The sequence below is a fragment of the Buteo buteo genome, chromosome 19 (assembly GCF_964188355.1).
Source record: "Buteo buteo chromosome 19, bButBut1.hap1.1, whole genome shotgun sequence".
NCBI classification, from domain to species: domain Eukaryota; kingdom Metazoa; phylum Chordata; class Aves; order Accipitriformes; family Accipitridae; genus Buteo; species Buteo buteo.
In genome coordinates, this window is record NC_134189.1 from 23573437 (window position 1) to 23585819 (window position 12383).

The window sequence follows — 12383 nt, forward strand, 5'->3', positions numbered from 1 at the left end:
AAACTCTTGCCCTCTTTTAAACTAGTTTCGGTGGAGTTAAAGGATCTGAGGAACTGAACCAGTTAACCACTCAGGCTATCCAAAAATTTTGAGCCACAGTGTGTAGGGATGAGTTATGAACAACGCACTTACCACATGGTGTAATGATCCGAAAAGACATCCTCTGGCTGGAAGATCTCACCGTCATAGTAACAAGAGCAGTGGGACTTTGGCACGCACTGCTCATGCTCGTCCAGGTAGTGCCCGGGGGGACAGTAGCATCCTTCCACGCAGAGTTCGTCACAGTCTTCGTCCGGGTAGGAAACAGATCTGCAGGTCTGGTTGCACGGTGACCCACATTGCTGGTACACTTGGCCTTCAGGACAGGTCATTGCTGTTGAATGATGTGCACGTCAGGGAGACTGGCATTTGATCCAAAGCCAACTAAAGGAAGAGCTGCCTAAACCAGACTGGGAAGGTGGAGATTAAAATGTATTTACTCAATTTACTTACCGATGAAGTCCTGTATTACACTGTCTCTCCTTAACTACAGCACCAGTGAAGCCTAGGGCACTGCTTATACATACACAAGCAAAACCTTCCTACACACAGTTCCCAATAAATGTCAGGATTGGATTGCAACCCCTGCAATGGAAATCTATCCACAAAATTTCATCCAGAATGAAAAACACAGGGTCTGTCCAACCTCTGCTATTACTTAGATCTACAAGTTAGGAGCATTACAAATGTCATGTACACATTCACACTCCTCTTCCTTTGCAACGTGGTTAGGGACAATTTGGTCAAAATAAGTAGAAATTTAGGTTTCTGCCTTGATAAGCAGGTGCTGCAATAGTTTAAAGCCTCACATCCCAGAAGCTCTCAGTGATTTCTGTGGAAATAGGTGTAAATAATGAAGCCATTCAGTGATCGCAGAGCCAAAACTTGGGTACTAACAACTTTTGATGACAAATTGATTTTTATGGAGACCTTATTATAGCCTTTGGAGCCATTTTAGCTTCTTTATTTATAAACCTTCCACTTAGTTCTAGAGCGCTGATTTTGAGGCAATCTCCTCTGCATACCTGAGCATCGGCACTAGGTGGCAGCTGTGACAACACATTGCAGAAGAGGAGAAAACAAGAGAATATTATCAAGGGTTTATAACGGGCCTCCTGATAACCAGGATTTACAAAACCTGTCGTTTGTAGCAACCTTCCAAAGCAAACGCCCACAGTTGTAAGGTGATGTGATAGGATGTTCAGCGGAGTGAGGGAAGCAGCTGCAAATAAAAGTTGGCACATTTGTACTGTGCTAAAACCAAGATCAAGGGGTTGCAGAGAAAGCGCTTCCTCTGGTCATCCCTGCAGAATGATCTGATAATCCCTACCCCCTCGTCCGTGAGTGCACGCCCCTGGGAACTGTAGCAGCAATGGCAGTAAAAGAAAAACTATAGCAAGCCCAGGCTGCCAGCAGGGCTGAACTAATACTGAGGCTAACAAAGCAAGGCCTACATGCTAACCAACATCTGATGCTTACTTGCACAAAGTTCTTCCGAAATGAAGAATTACTTCTACTTACTGAAGAGAGGCATGGTTGCACCAACATGTCCCTAACTTCTGTTGAGGCATGTGAAGCCCCATACGTGGGAGCACAAGCCCCTAACTTGAGGAGCCAGCCCAGAGGCATCTGAGGTGTCTTGAAGCCTTCTTCAGGGCAAAGATCTCCCAAGTTTGGGTCTTGCGCCCGAACTATTTAATGTACCTTTCACAGCACAGCCCAAGAAATTTATGTGTGCTCATCAGCACAGTAGGCAAAGTAAGTATCTCCTAACTCAGAAATAAGTAAATGATGGATTCACCCACAGTTATAGGAGTCTTTGGCAGCTATTCACAGAACAGTGCTTCTAATTTAGATAAACACGATGTTTGCAGTAGAACAAATTCTAAACAGGCACAGCCCAGGGCTGAGTACCATTTTAAAAGTAACTTTCATCACTACAGGCATGTGCAAGCAGGACAACCATGAAGCCTCAAACAAAACTACAATTTGCTACACAGGAACCTCTAGAAACAAGGAACTCGTTTGGCAGATTTCAGGTGGGTACACCAGTTTATTAGAGTTTCAAGATTCAAAAAGGATAGAATAACTGAGCCCAACAACCTGCCCTACTTTCTAGTCAGAGATAACACTCCCTGCCCACAGGGACAACTTTGCAGTGGATCCCTTTCTTCACTAAAGCTTTGCAACTCATCTTACTTGCCCATGCTCTTCCTAAGATTTTAGAAACATCCTGTTTTTCCAGTTACGCTACCCTATGCCATGTTCACACTCCAAGTCCCACTACACTGCTCCATCACCTCCCAGCAAGTCTGTTTTTAGCAGCAAAAAGGCAAGACAACTGACCTGGGAGGGGACTGCTGTCTGTACACTTTGTAATACTCTGACACTACAAAAATAAAATGAAAAAAAATTAAAAAAAACCCATGCTGTTATTGCCAGGAAAATGAGAGGAAAAGGCGAGGTGCATCTAGTCTCTACGGATGCCTGTTATAAAACTGAAACAGCTCAGTGCTGTGCTCTGAAGGTCAGCCTGTCCCAGGTATAAGATGGGAAATAGTGGGAAAGCATTGGAAAAACGTGTATCCATCAGATAGCTCATCCAGCTTCTTGTGGGTGATTTTTCAAACCAGAATGAAAGAAGAATAAATCCTGACCAGTTTCTTGGGTAGCACAAGGTGAAAACACAATCACACCTAGGTCAGAGGCTCTGGGTGAAGATGCACCCTGTCAGGACTAGATTTAACACAGATGCTCCACCAGCACCAGCTGGCATGCTGAGCCCCACCACGCAACGCAGCCACCCTCAAATACTGCTCAGAGCCTGCCCTTAATTCCCTACTCCTCACTCCAGGACTCCTAGAGGTATCCCATACAAATCCTCTCACAGAAGCCATGCGAAGACAATAAACTACCCCAAGACCACCACATTAAGGAAAAGAGGCTTATCAACAGGTCGTAAAACCTGAAGAAAGATCTAGGGACCTGTTGACTGATTCCCCTTTGCCACAAAACAATATATACCTACATATATATACATGAGACATAGAATCATAGAGTCATTTTGGTTGGAAAAGACGTTTAAGATCATCAAGTCCAACCATTAACCTAGCACTGCCAAGTCCACCACTAAACCATGTCCCTAAGCACCACGTCCACATGGCTTTTAAATACCTCCAGGGATGGTGACTCAACCACTTCCCTGGGCAGCCTGTTCCAATGCCTGACAACCCTTTTGGTGAAGATTTTTTTCCTAATATCCAACCTAAACCTCCCCTAGTACAACTTGAGGCCATTTCACCTTGTCCTATTGCTTGTTACTTGGGAGAAGAGACTGAACCCCACCTCACTACAACCTCCTTTCAGGTGGTTGTAGAGAGCGATAAGGTCTCCCTCCCCTCAGCCTCCTTTTCTCCAGCCTAAACAACCCCAGTTCCCTCAGCTGCTCCTCATAAGACTTGCGCTCTAGACCCATCACCAGCTTCATTGCTCTTCTCTGGACACACTCCAGCACCTCAAGGTCTTTCCTGTAGTGAGGGGCCCAAAACTGAACCCAGTGCTCGAGGTGCGGCCTCACCAGTGCTGAGTACAGGGGATGATCACCTCCCTGCTCCTGCTGGCCACACTGATACAGGCCAGGATGCCGTTGGCCGCCTTGGCCACCTGGGCACACTGCTGGCTCATATTCAGCCGCCTGTCAACCAACACCCCCAGGTCCTTTCCCACCAGGCAGCTTTCCAGCCACTCTTCCCCAAGCCTGCAGCACTGCATGGGGTTGTTGTGACCCAAGTGCAGGACCTGACACTGAGCCTTGCTGAACCTCATACACTTGGCCTTGGTCCATCAATTCAGCCCGTCCAGATCCCTCTATAGAACCTTTCTACCCTCAAGCAGATCAACACTCCTGCCCAGCTTAGTGTCTTCTGCAAACTTGCTGAGGGTGCACTCAATCCCCTTGTCCAGATCGTTGATAAAGATATTAAACAGAACTGGCCCCAGTCCTGAGCCCTGGGGAACACCACTTGGGACCAGCTGCCAACTGGATTTAACTCTGTTCACCACAACTCTTTGGGCCCAGCCATCCAGCCAGGTTTTTACCCAGTTTTTTACATGCATGTGCATGAGAGAGACAGCCCTTCACAGTATGGCCTATCTGCTCCTTCCATGCAGCATGAAGAGATTGGCTCTGTTGCTTATCCACGGCAGGCTGCAAAGGTACAAGTCACCTCCTCAACAATCAAACTGCAACTAAAATAATTTCAAAGACGTGGGAGATCAATGCACTTGTTAGCTTGACACGCTGCAGAAATGCTGTGCTACGCTAACAATTTACCTCCCTGGTGGTTATCTACTTCAAATCAAGCAAACCGGTTTTGTCAAGTCATTTCCCAAGAAACTGAATCTCTGTTGACCGCAGCAGGAGCAGAGCATGTGTTCAATGCACTAGGCCATCAGTACAAATTACGCAACCTGTGCATTCACGTCTCAAGCCCATTAAAAGAGGGATTGTTCTCCTTCATGTGACAGGAGACGTTGAGGACATCAGGATTATTTAATGGGGGCTGATGGATCTGCAATCAGGGAAATCGTCACTTTATGAGAGCATAAAGCGCTCTGTAATGCACAGAAAGGAGGAAGCAGCTCTGCACTATTAAAGATTAATTGTGAAAATTGACTTGTTCAATTACAGAAAGAACGATGGTGCATTATCGCTGCTCTTTCTTTCAGCCTCCAGACCTGCACATTTTTAAAAGGATTTTTATTACATTACTGTTCCACTATCTGAACATTTACATAAATTAGGTAAAATATTATGAAACCATGCAGCAGTTTAACATAAACTGGTTTTGTTCTCATTTGCAGTAAATACTCTCCAGCTTGCAGAAGCTGTTGTCACTGACCTTACAGGTACAGACCCCACCAGGTGGAAGGCCAGTGACCTCTCTTTCTCTCTCTCTTCCAGTTTCTACACACTCAGGTTATAAATATCTTTCCCACCCCCTGTTTGGGAAGAAGTAGCATAACAGATCTGGAGGGCTGCCAAGCATACAGGCTTTCCCAAAATTTTCAATTGTCTTCTTTCCTTAATAGCAAAGTTGTTCAGAAAAATGGAAAAACATCCATTTCACAAATATTTATGGGGAAAAGTGTTCCATCAAAATTCCACTGCAATAGATTTTTTGCCTACCACATTGACCTAACAGAAAAAAAAAAAGAAATAAAAGTTGTTGGCAGCTTCTGCTCCAGCTTCTTAGCAGTTTGGCTATTAATCTTGCACTGGACCGATCTATGCAAAAACATCCTGTTCTTTCTGTTACCCCACCTCTGTAACCCAAACCTGCAGTCTGAATTTTTGTTCTATCCTCTTGCAATATCTCATCTTTCAGACTGCAAGCTTTTGAAGCAGGGTTGCCATTTATTACAGGTGACATCCTTCAAACAATCCTCAGGGGAATTCAAAACTCAACTCTTACTGACTTTCATAGGAGTTAAATGTCTACACAAAATACCAAAAAGTTCTTGTTTGCCTAGCTCAGTGCTGCCACCCATGGCCTATTGATCATGGTTCAGGATCTCATCTTGAACCAGTGGCCACATCATGCTAGAATTTACAAGGAGAAGAAGGAAACAAGGTCATATGTAGTTAGAACAATGTTGTTCACCCACTAGCTGAATGGAGTACACAAAATGAGATCTGACACAGATCTCGGACCGCTGTACTGACAGGGTGGTAATCAAACTGCTGAGAGAGAGAGAGAGATACCAGAGAGGTTGTGGGATCTCCATCCTTAGAGATAGTCAAAACCTGTCCAGACAAGCCCCCGGGCAATCTGCTCCAAGTTAGCCCTGCTATGAGCAAGGGTGGTACCAGAAGACTGCCAGAAGTCCCTTCTCGTATAAGTTTGTCTATACTTGTACGATTCTGTTCTATGATACCACTTGCCTTTGTGCTTCCTCCATACCCTCAACTTCGGCTAAAGTCAGGAGCCATTGACAAGGTCAAGAGCTGGGAAGCTCGGGCCTCAAAAGAAGGAAGTGCCAAAAAAGCAATTGATACATTACTGCAAATCACGTGGAGATTCTTGCCCTGGGATATTCAGAAAGTTTCCAGGTGAGTAGCTGAAACTTAAATGCAGCTGAAAATGGAAATCCAGTCAAAAGTTCTGCTGAGGTATGTCAGATGACTGTTTCTCTCCCCCAGTGCTCAGCAGTCTCTGTGAACAGTTTTTGCATCCTTGCTAGAGTGGAGGAAAGATGTACTCTCTCATCATTTCCCATAAGAAATATTTGGCACCTTGCAGAAGTAATCTCATTCTAGATTTCTCATCTGACATTGCCAAGAAATTCCTTCGAGACAAGGAAAATAAGCGGGGTTTAGTAGCATTTCACTTACGGCAGAAGTTAGGATCTCTCCACTGGACCAGGACACTCTTCCTAGCACAGGCTGCTGCGTAATTCGCAATAGCAGAGCACAAACAATCCTTGCCATTGGAGCAGGAGCAAACATCAAAACGGCAGTTCTTCACATAGGGAGTGGGACTGACTTCATGGTGACAGGGTTCAAATGCAGAAGACATCAGAATTGAGCAGGAGTCCTCAGCATATTTGGCTAAAAAGAGAAAAGTTACATGCTTACACTGAATCAATCAGTGGCTTTTCAAGAAAAGCTAGAAGAGCCACAGTAAGCATTTTCTTATTCTTTTGTTAAAAAAAAAAAAAAGAAGAAAAAAATAGGATCAAGTAGGCATAGATAGCATCATAGCTCAGAGGTCATGAGTTCCACTAAAAGAATAATGTTTCACTAGTAAAACAAATCAAGGAAAAGCAATGCTTTTATATTTTGTTACCACTATTTCTGGTGCTGTACTTCCTTTTACAGGGCCTCTGCTTTCTGCTGCTTTTTATATTTGCAAAATTAAACCTCCTAGGCTGCACTACACTCATGAATCACCAGTGCCTGCTCTGATCTACAGCCATAAAATTTTCTGTGTGCTTGCTTCTCCCAGAAATCAGATTGCTGTAACACCTGGGACAAGAAAACTGCTTTGAGAATTTCTCCCCATGTCCAACCAGGACAGCCAAGCACTATGGAGAGAAAGAGGAAGGCTATCTGTTGGGATGCAGTAAAAGAAGGGAGACAAGGGATCAGGAAAAGTGTATAAGGTTTAAGGACAGAGGGGTGAAGAAGACAGGTGTTTTGTCCACGCAGAGGATAAACATAGTATTGCTATCGCTTGTTAAGTAGTTTCAGTTGCACAAGTTTGTGCTCTGGCTGTGATGGTCTAACTCTGACTGTGTTCCAAACTGAACAGCAGCATGATCCCACATTACTGAGTTTTGGGTTTAATTTTCACAATACATTATGTTTTCCTTAGGAAGCCTGCATCAATCAGTGTCTCTGTTCATTTGGGGGTTTTGTTGGTTTGTTGTTGGGGTTTTTTTTTAAACAGAGATTACAGTCACCCCATTGGTAGTGTAAGCAACACTAGCTTCTTCTCTTTTTTTTTTTTTATTTACTTTTATGTTTGTTATGTAAAATGGAAGATCACAGTTTGCTGCACATGTTAATTTTGGATGGAGTTCAGTACCTAAACGAGGATTGAGATTGCAGGGGTCACTGTCTTGTTTTAACAGGTTTTGGCAGTCTGCAATGAGCTTCCAGGAGTTTCCAAAATCTTCCAGGAGAGCTTCCACCATGCCAGAAGGTGTAAGAAAATCATCCCCTTGGTTACCATTGTAATTTCCACATAGTCCACACGTCCTTTCGGAATAGACTGGAGACAGCTAAGGAACACAACATTAGCCTGGTCATCCTCCAGAACAGGTCACCACTGTATAGCAAGATTTTCTGAAGAATTAACCATACACAATTTAACAATCATTGAAATTCTCAAATACACATTAAAATATTATAGACACAATTTCATTGTACTACATTTTTAAGCCTCTAACAAAAATGCTATTATTAGTAGCAGCAGGAAAATTTTTGAACAGTACAGTGATAATTTCAGATGGTAACTGAAGGTGACTAGGAGAAAGATGGCTTGCTTTTGTGCCTTGATCAGCACTCCAGTTTAGCCTTTCCCCATTTTTTCCCTTCATTCATATAAATGAACAGGGCAACAGTGGGGGTTGCATTTTTTAATATGGTGAGATGATTATATTTCCAATGGTAATTTGGGAAGATACTGCATCTGAAACTATTTCATATTTTAAAAGAAAATTTTAAGATGTAGAAAATTTAAACAGATTTTTTTGTCACAAAACAGAGGCAAGGGTGGAGGAGTTGTTTCCTTCAACATTAAGGACCATTAAAAAAATAAGGAAGAGACTACTACCCCTAAAGCTACATTACTCACATTAGAGCTTCCTCCTGCCTAGAGAAAATTTTGACGCACTAAAAGCAGCATTGCAAACAACCCACGTAGCAGAAGTACTTTTCACCCTGCCTTATTCTTGCTGCAAATCAAAGGACAGATGAAATGGGACCCTAAACTTAAAGGTAAGCAGGAGGAACCCTCCTAAGCAACATCTGCAACACAAAGGCACCAGTTTCTTTTATTCTAGTAGGAAATGTCTGTTTTTATTAGAAGTAAAGACCTGGTACATCACAAGTACTACCAACTGTCCTTGGGAGCTGACTCAGTGTTTTAATGCTACAGTAGCTTTCTGTATGCATTTAGAGAGTGCTACTTTAGTCAGATTGGCAGGAGTAACGAGTGAAACAGAACCAAAAAAGCTAGAAAAACACGTTTTTGAAGAAAACTGGTTTTCTGTATAATTAAAAATAAAAGCATCCTCCAAAATATAACCTAATACTACCCTCCCTTCGAACACAGTTGTCAGAGTGTAAGTATGGGGCATTGAAAGGAACAACCAGGAATTATTAGAGGATATGTATCCTTATTACTCCGATGGCCAAGGAAGCTACTTTTTCACGTACTCTGCAGATGGACAATGACTCATATGAATCCAAATTCTGACATTTTCGAGTGGAAGCTTGAATCACAAATATCAAGTGGTCACAGAAAGGGGAGACTTCTTGAGGAACATAGGAAGGATTTTTACCAGAGGTCTGGCCAAGGTAATGGAAGTGTATCACTTCCCCCAATTGTCAGAAATACTTGGCAACAGGTCAGTCTACAAATCCAGCATAAACTAACTCTCCAAAAGCAATTAAAATGATGCTTTAGATACCCAGTGAGGGAAGGAGTTCAGAGCAGAACTGAATAAATGCAGATGACTGGAGAAACTTCCACCGCTTTTATGGGTAGAGGATCTGGAGCAGAAAATTAGATTTGTTTTAACTGTAAGAAAGAATTTGCCAGGCTATATGGGTCTCTGACCAGGCAGAAAAATACTTTGAATACTGAGGAAAGCCAAAACTTCTGAGATGTGCCAAGGGACTGAACTGAATTATTCTCAGCCCAAAAACAACTTCTAGGACCCTTAGAGCACAGAGATACAGGCTAGATCGAAACAACAACAAAACCACAGATGCTTTCTAAAATCATTCTTGACTTTTCTTCTCTGTTGTCTTTTCAACTCCTGTACTCGTTTCCAAACTAGCTTTCACGAACCTTTACACTGCGCCAGATGTGATATTTAAACCAGATTTTGGGGTAGCCGAGGAGAGTGCAAAAGCAATGCCATGGTTCAGAGAGGGCAGCGCTCACTGCTAGGTAGAAAACCCCAGGAAAACTGCCTTTCTTGGAAAAACTCTTCTCAGTGAGCAAAACCACCCCACGCAGGGCCCAGCTGCGGATCCCCTGTTACAAGTGGGGCTCAAAGGCAGCTGGGCTGTGGTTAAGCACCCGTCCGTGCAAACACGGCAGGAGCGCGCAGGTCCGCAGCCGCCCAGCATCACGGGAGCACGTCGCCCTGACTTAGCACCCATAGCCTGCAGGTCATCACACCAGAAAGCAACACTACAGGCAGACTCATGCTCCTGCGGGAGTAAATACAACCTCAGGGACAACACTTGCAGTCCCCGAGACCTACCGATCGAAAGAAAACAGCCTCTTGTATGAGCAAAGAGGGCAGTAGATGGCTTAGCTGGAGAAGCTGTGATGGTTTATCAGCTATCAGGAGACTATTCCACAGTAAATAATTGTAAAGCATTCTGTTGTTGCAGCCAGACTGCTTCCCTTAAGGCTCATTTCTTTTTAACCTGGTTTGGGTATTTCTACACTCCGCTGTGGTCTGCAGCACAGACATACCCTAATTGTTAATCAAGGGTGACTTTAAACATTCCTCACAGCAGAAGGAGCATGCAACATATCTTCTATGAGTTAATTGATTTTTCCTGGAAATTATGGGTAACTGTGTCCCTGGAGCCATATTCTTCCCTTATTTTAAGTCATACAAATCCATTGCTTTAGACAGGACAGTCAAAGCAAATGAAAGCAAAAATCCCGTTTGCAGGGTATCTGCTGAAAAAAACACAAACCTATTCATGGTTAATAATGGCTGTCATTGCACCAAAAAAAAAGGGGGGGGGGGGGGGGGGGGGGCGGGGGGGGAAGCTACCAAGCTGCTGTAGGATGAAAATGTTTGTTTCTGGAATACAAAAGGACCTGTATATAGCTCCGGGGGTAGCAAAAGAGAATGGAATTTCTAAGATGCAACACAAAGCAATTTCTCAATTCAGACAAGAAAACCTTTGTACATGTTTAGGTGGGACGAAAGAGGGGGCAAAAAGGCAGAAATAAAACAGACAGAAAGAAAGAGTACCTTCACTAGGAGTTCACCATGACCATTCCAGTCAATCTGCAAATCTTCCCCATAGGTAAGGCGAACCGAAGTCCTCACCGTGCGCTGGATACGGAGGGCACCTTAAGACAACCACAAAGTGTCAGTCAGTCAAGCCAAGATGTGGTGTTCCATTGCCTAGGACTGCTGTGTCGTGTTGAACAGGCCAACAGAGTGGCTGCCACAGAGCAGGGGGCATGCAGGTCTGCCAAACCAAGGGGTGCCAGCAATGCCCACTTCATGCTTCCCAAGCTTTGTGCCTGCCCAGCAGTTTACATCTGCATAAACTTGTCCATAGGCTCTGCCTTAAGGCACTCAGGAGCCCTAGAAGAGGATATACGTGCATTCTGCAAAACCTCAGGCATTAACTGTGACAGTTTGCAAGATAACTGGAGAGATTTCAAGCTTCTAGATAAATAATAAATAATAATAATTTTAAAAAGCATAGACCAACAGTGGTTTTCAAGATCACATCTCACAAATCCAGACCAGCTTAATTCTCCTGATTTTAGAGGAGCTGAGCCAAGATGTGTTGGCTGCATGGAGAGAAGCTGAAATGACAGAGCTTCTAGAAGAGACTGCAAGTGAGAATTTGGTATTGAAAGCATCTTTTGATTGAACTGGGCTAAGGCATGCCAGAAAACACTAGTAAGTAGAACCCCTTCAGTGGCTGGCCAGAGTTAGCCCATGCCCATGCAAACACACCTTGTAGCAAAGGGATCTGTATGTCTTGCCCATTCAGTGAAATTCCCCCTCCGTGTTTCATTTTAATGAGGCTGTTGTCCATATCCCGGATCCGGACAGAAGCTGAGCGAGTGCACACGGCATCAGGATCATCTGCACACTACAGAGAAGGGAAAATTCACCTTGAACCTCAAGTTTTTGCTTTATTAGTGACTTAGGCCCAGGCCCCCAGAAGGCATTTTGGCATCTAATTTGGGAGGAGTTAAGCGCCTCAACGGTTTTACGGATCTAGTTTCTGCTTCCCACAAACACCAGGCTGGCAGCCTTTCTTCTGTTATCCTGCTAATCACACACCAGGGAGTTATCCGCCCATCTCAGACCCTGGAAAGCAATCCACTGGACTTATGCCGGACCCCCGGGAGCAGTGACAAGCGTCTGCCCCCGCCCCCAGCTGCACCAGGGAACAGTTGCGTGGTTCACACTGCCTACGACTCTTGTGCTATTTATTTTCCCTGACTGTGGTTTACCCAGATGAGGAACAGGGATTGCAGGCCCCAGGACTCTCCTCCCTGGTTTCGAAAAGGGAAGTTTCAGTGAATACCCGTTCTGCAAGTCCCCAAACACAGATGACCTCAGAGCTTTCTAATGCAGGATACAGACGTAGTTGGTGCGTAAGATCGTCACGCCCCGTTTCTCCAAAGCCTGTGACTTGTCCGTTGCTCTTGCAAGGCAGGCTGATAGTCCCCTTCACTTCTGTCAGTCTCCTGACTCCATCGTAACTCTCCCTGCCTTCAGCTCCTCCGTCCCCCTTTCTTCCCCTCTGCTTGATTCAGTACCCTTTTCGGTCTCCAGGTTAGTTCACCTATTCCCATGAGCAGATGGTCAATTAATTTCATGACCAGGTTAAC

At 44.2% G+C, this 12383-nt stretch overlaps 1 protein-coding gene across 1 annotated transcript in view; it reads right to left on the bottom strand.

Moving 5' to 3' along the window:
• The window catches only part of VWF (von Willebrand factor), a 144782-nt gene that overhangs the window by 98259 nt on the left and 34140 nt on the right, over positions 1-12383 (bottom strand). Inside the window, exons 12-16 of the mRNA XM_075051674.1 lie at positions 11497-11635; positions 10774-10874; positions 7629-7824; positions 6434-6649; positions 133-373 (exon numbers count right to left, since the gene is read on the bottom strand). Coding sequence (XP_074907775.1) covers positions 133-373; positions 6434-6649; positions 7629-7824; positions 10774-10874; positions 11497-11635 — 893 coding nt within the window. The remainder of the gene's footprint in view (positions 1-132; positions 374-6433; positions 6650-7628; positions 7825-10773; positions 10875-11496; positions 11636-12383) is intronic.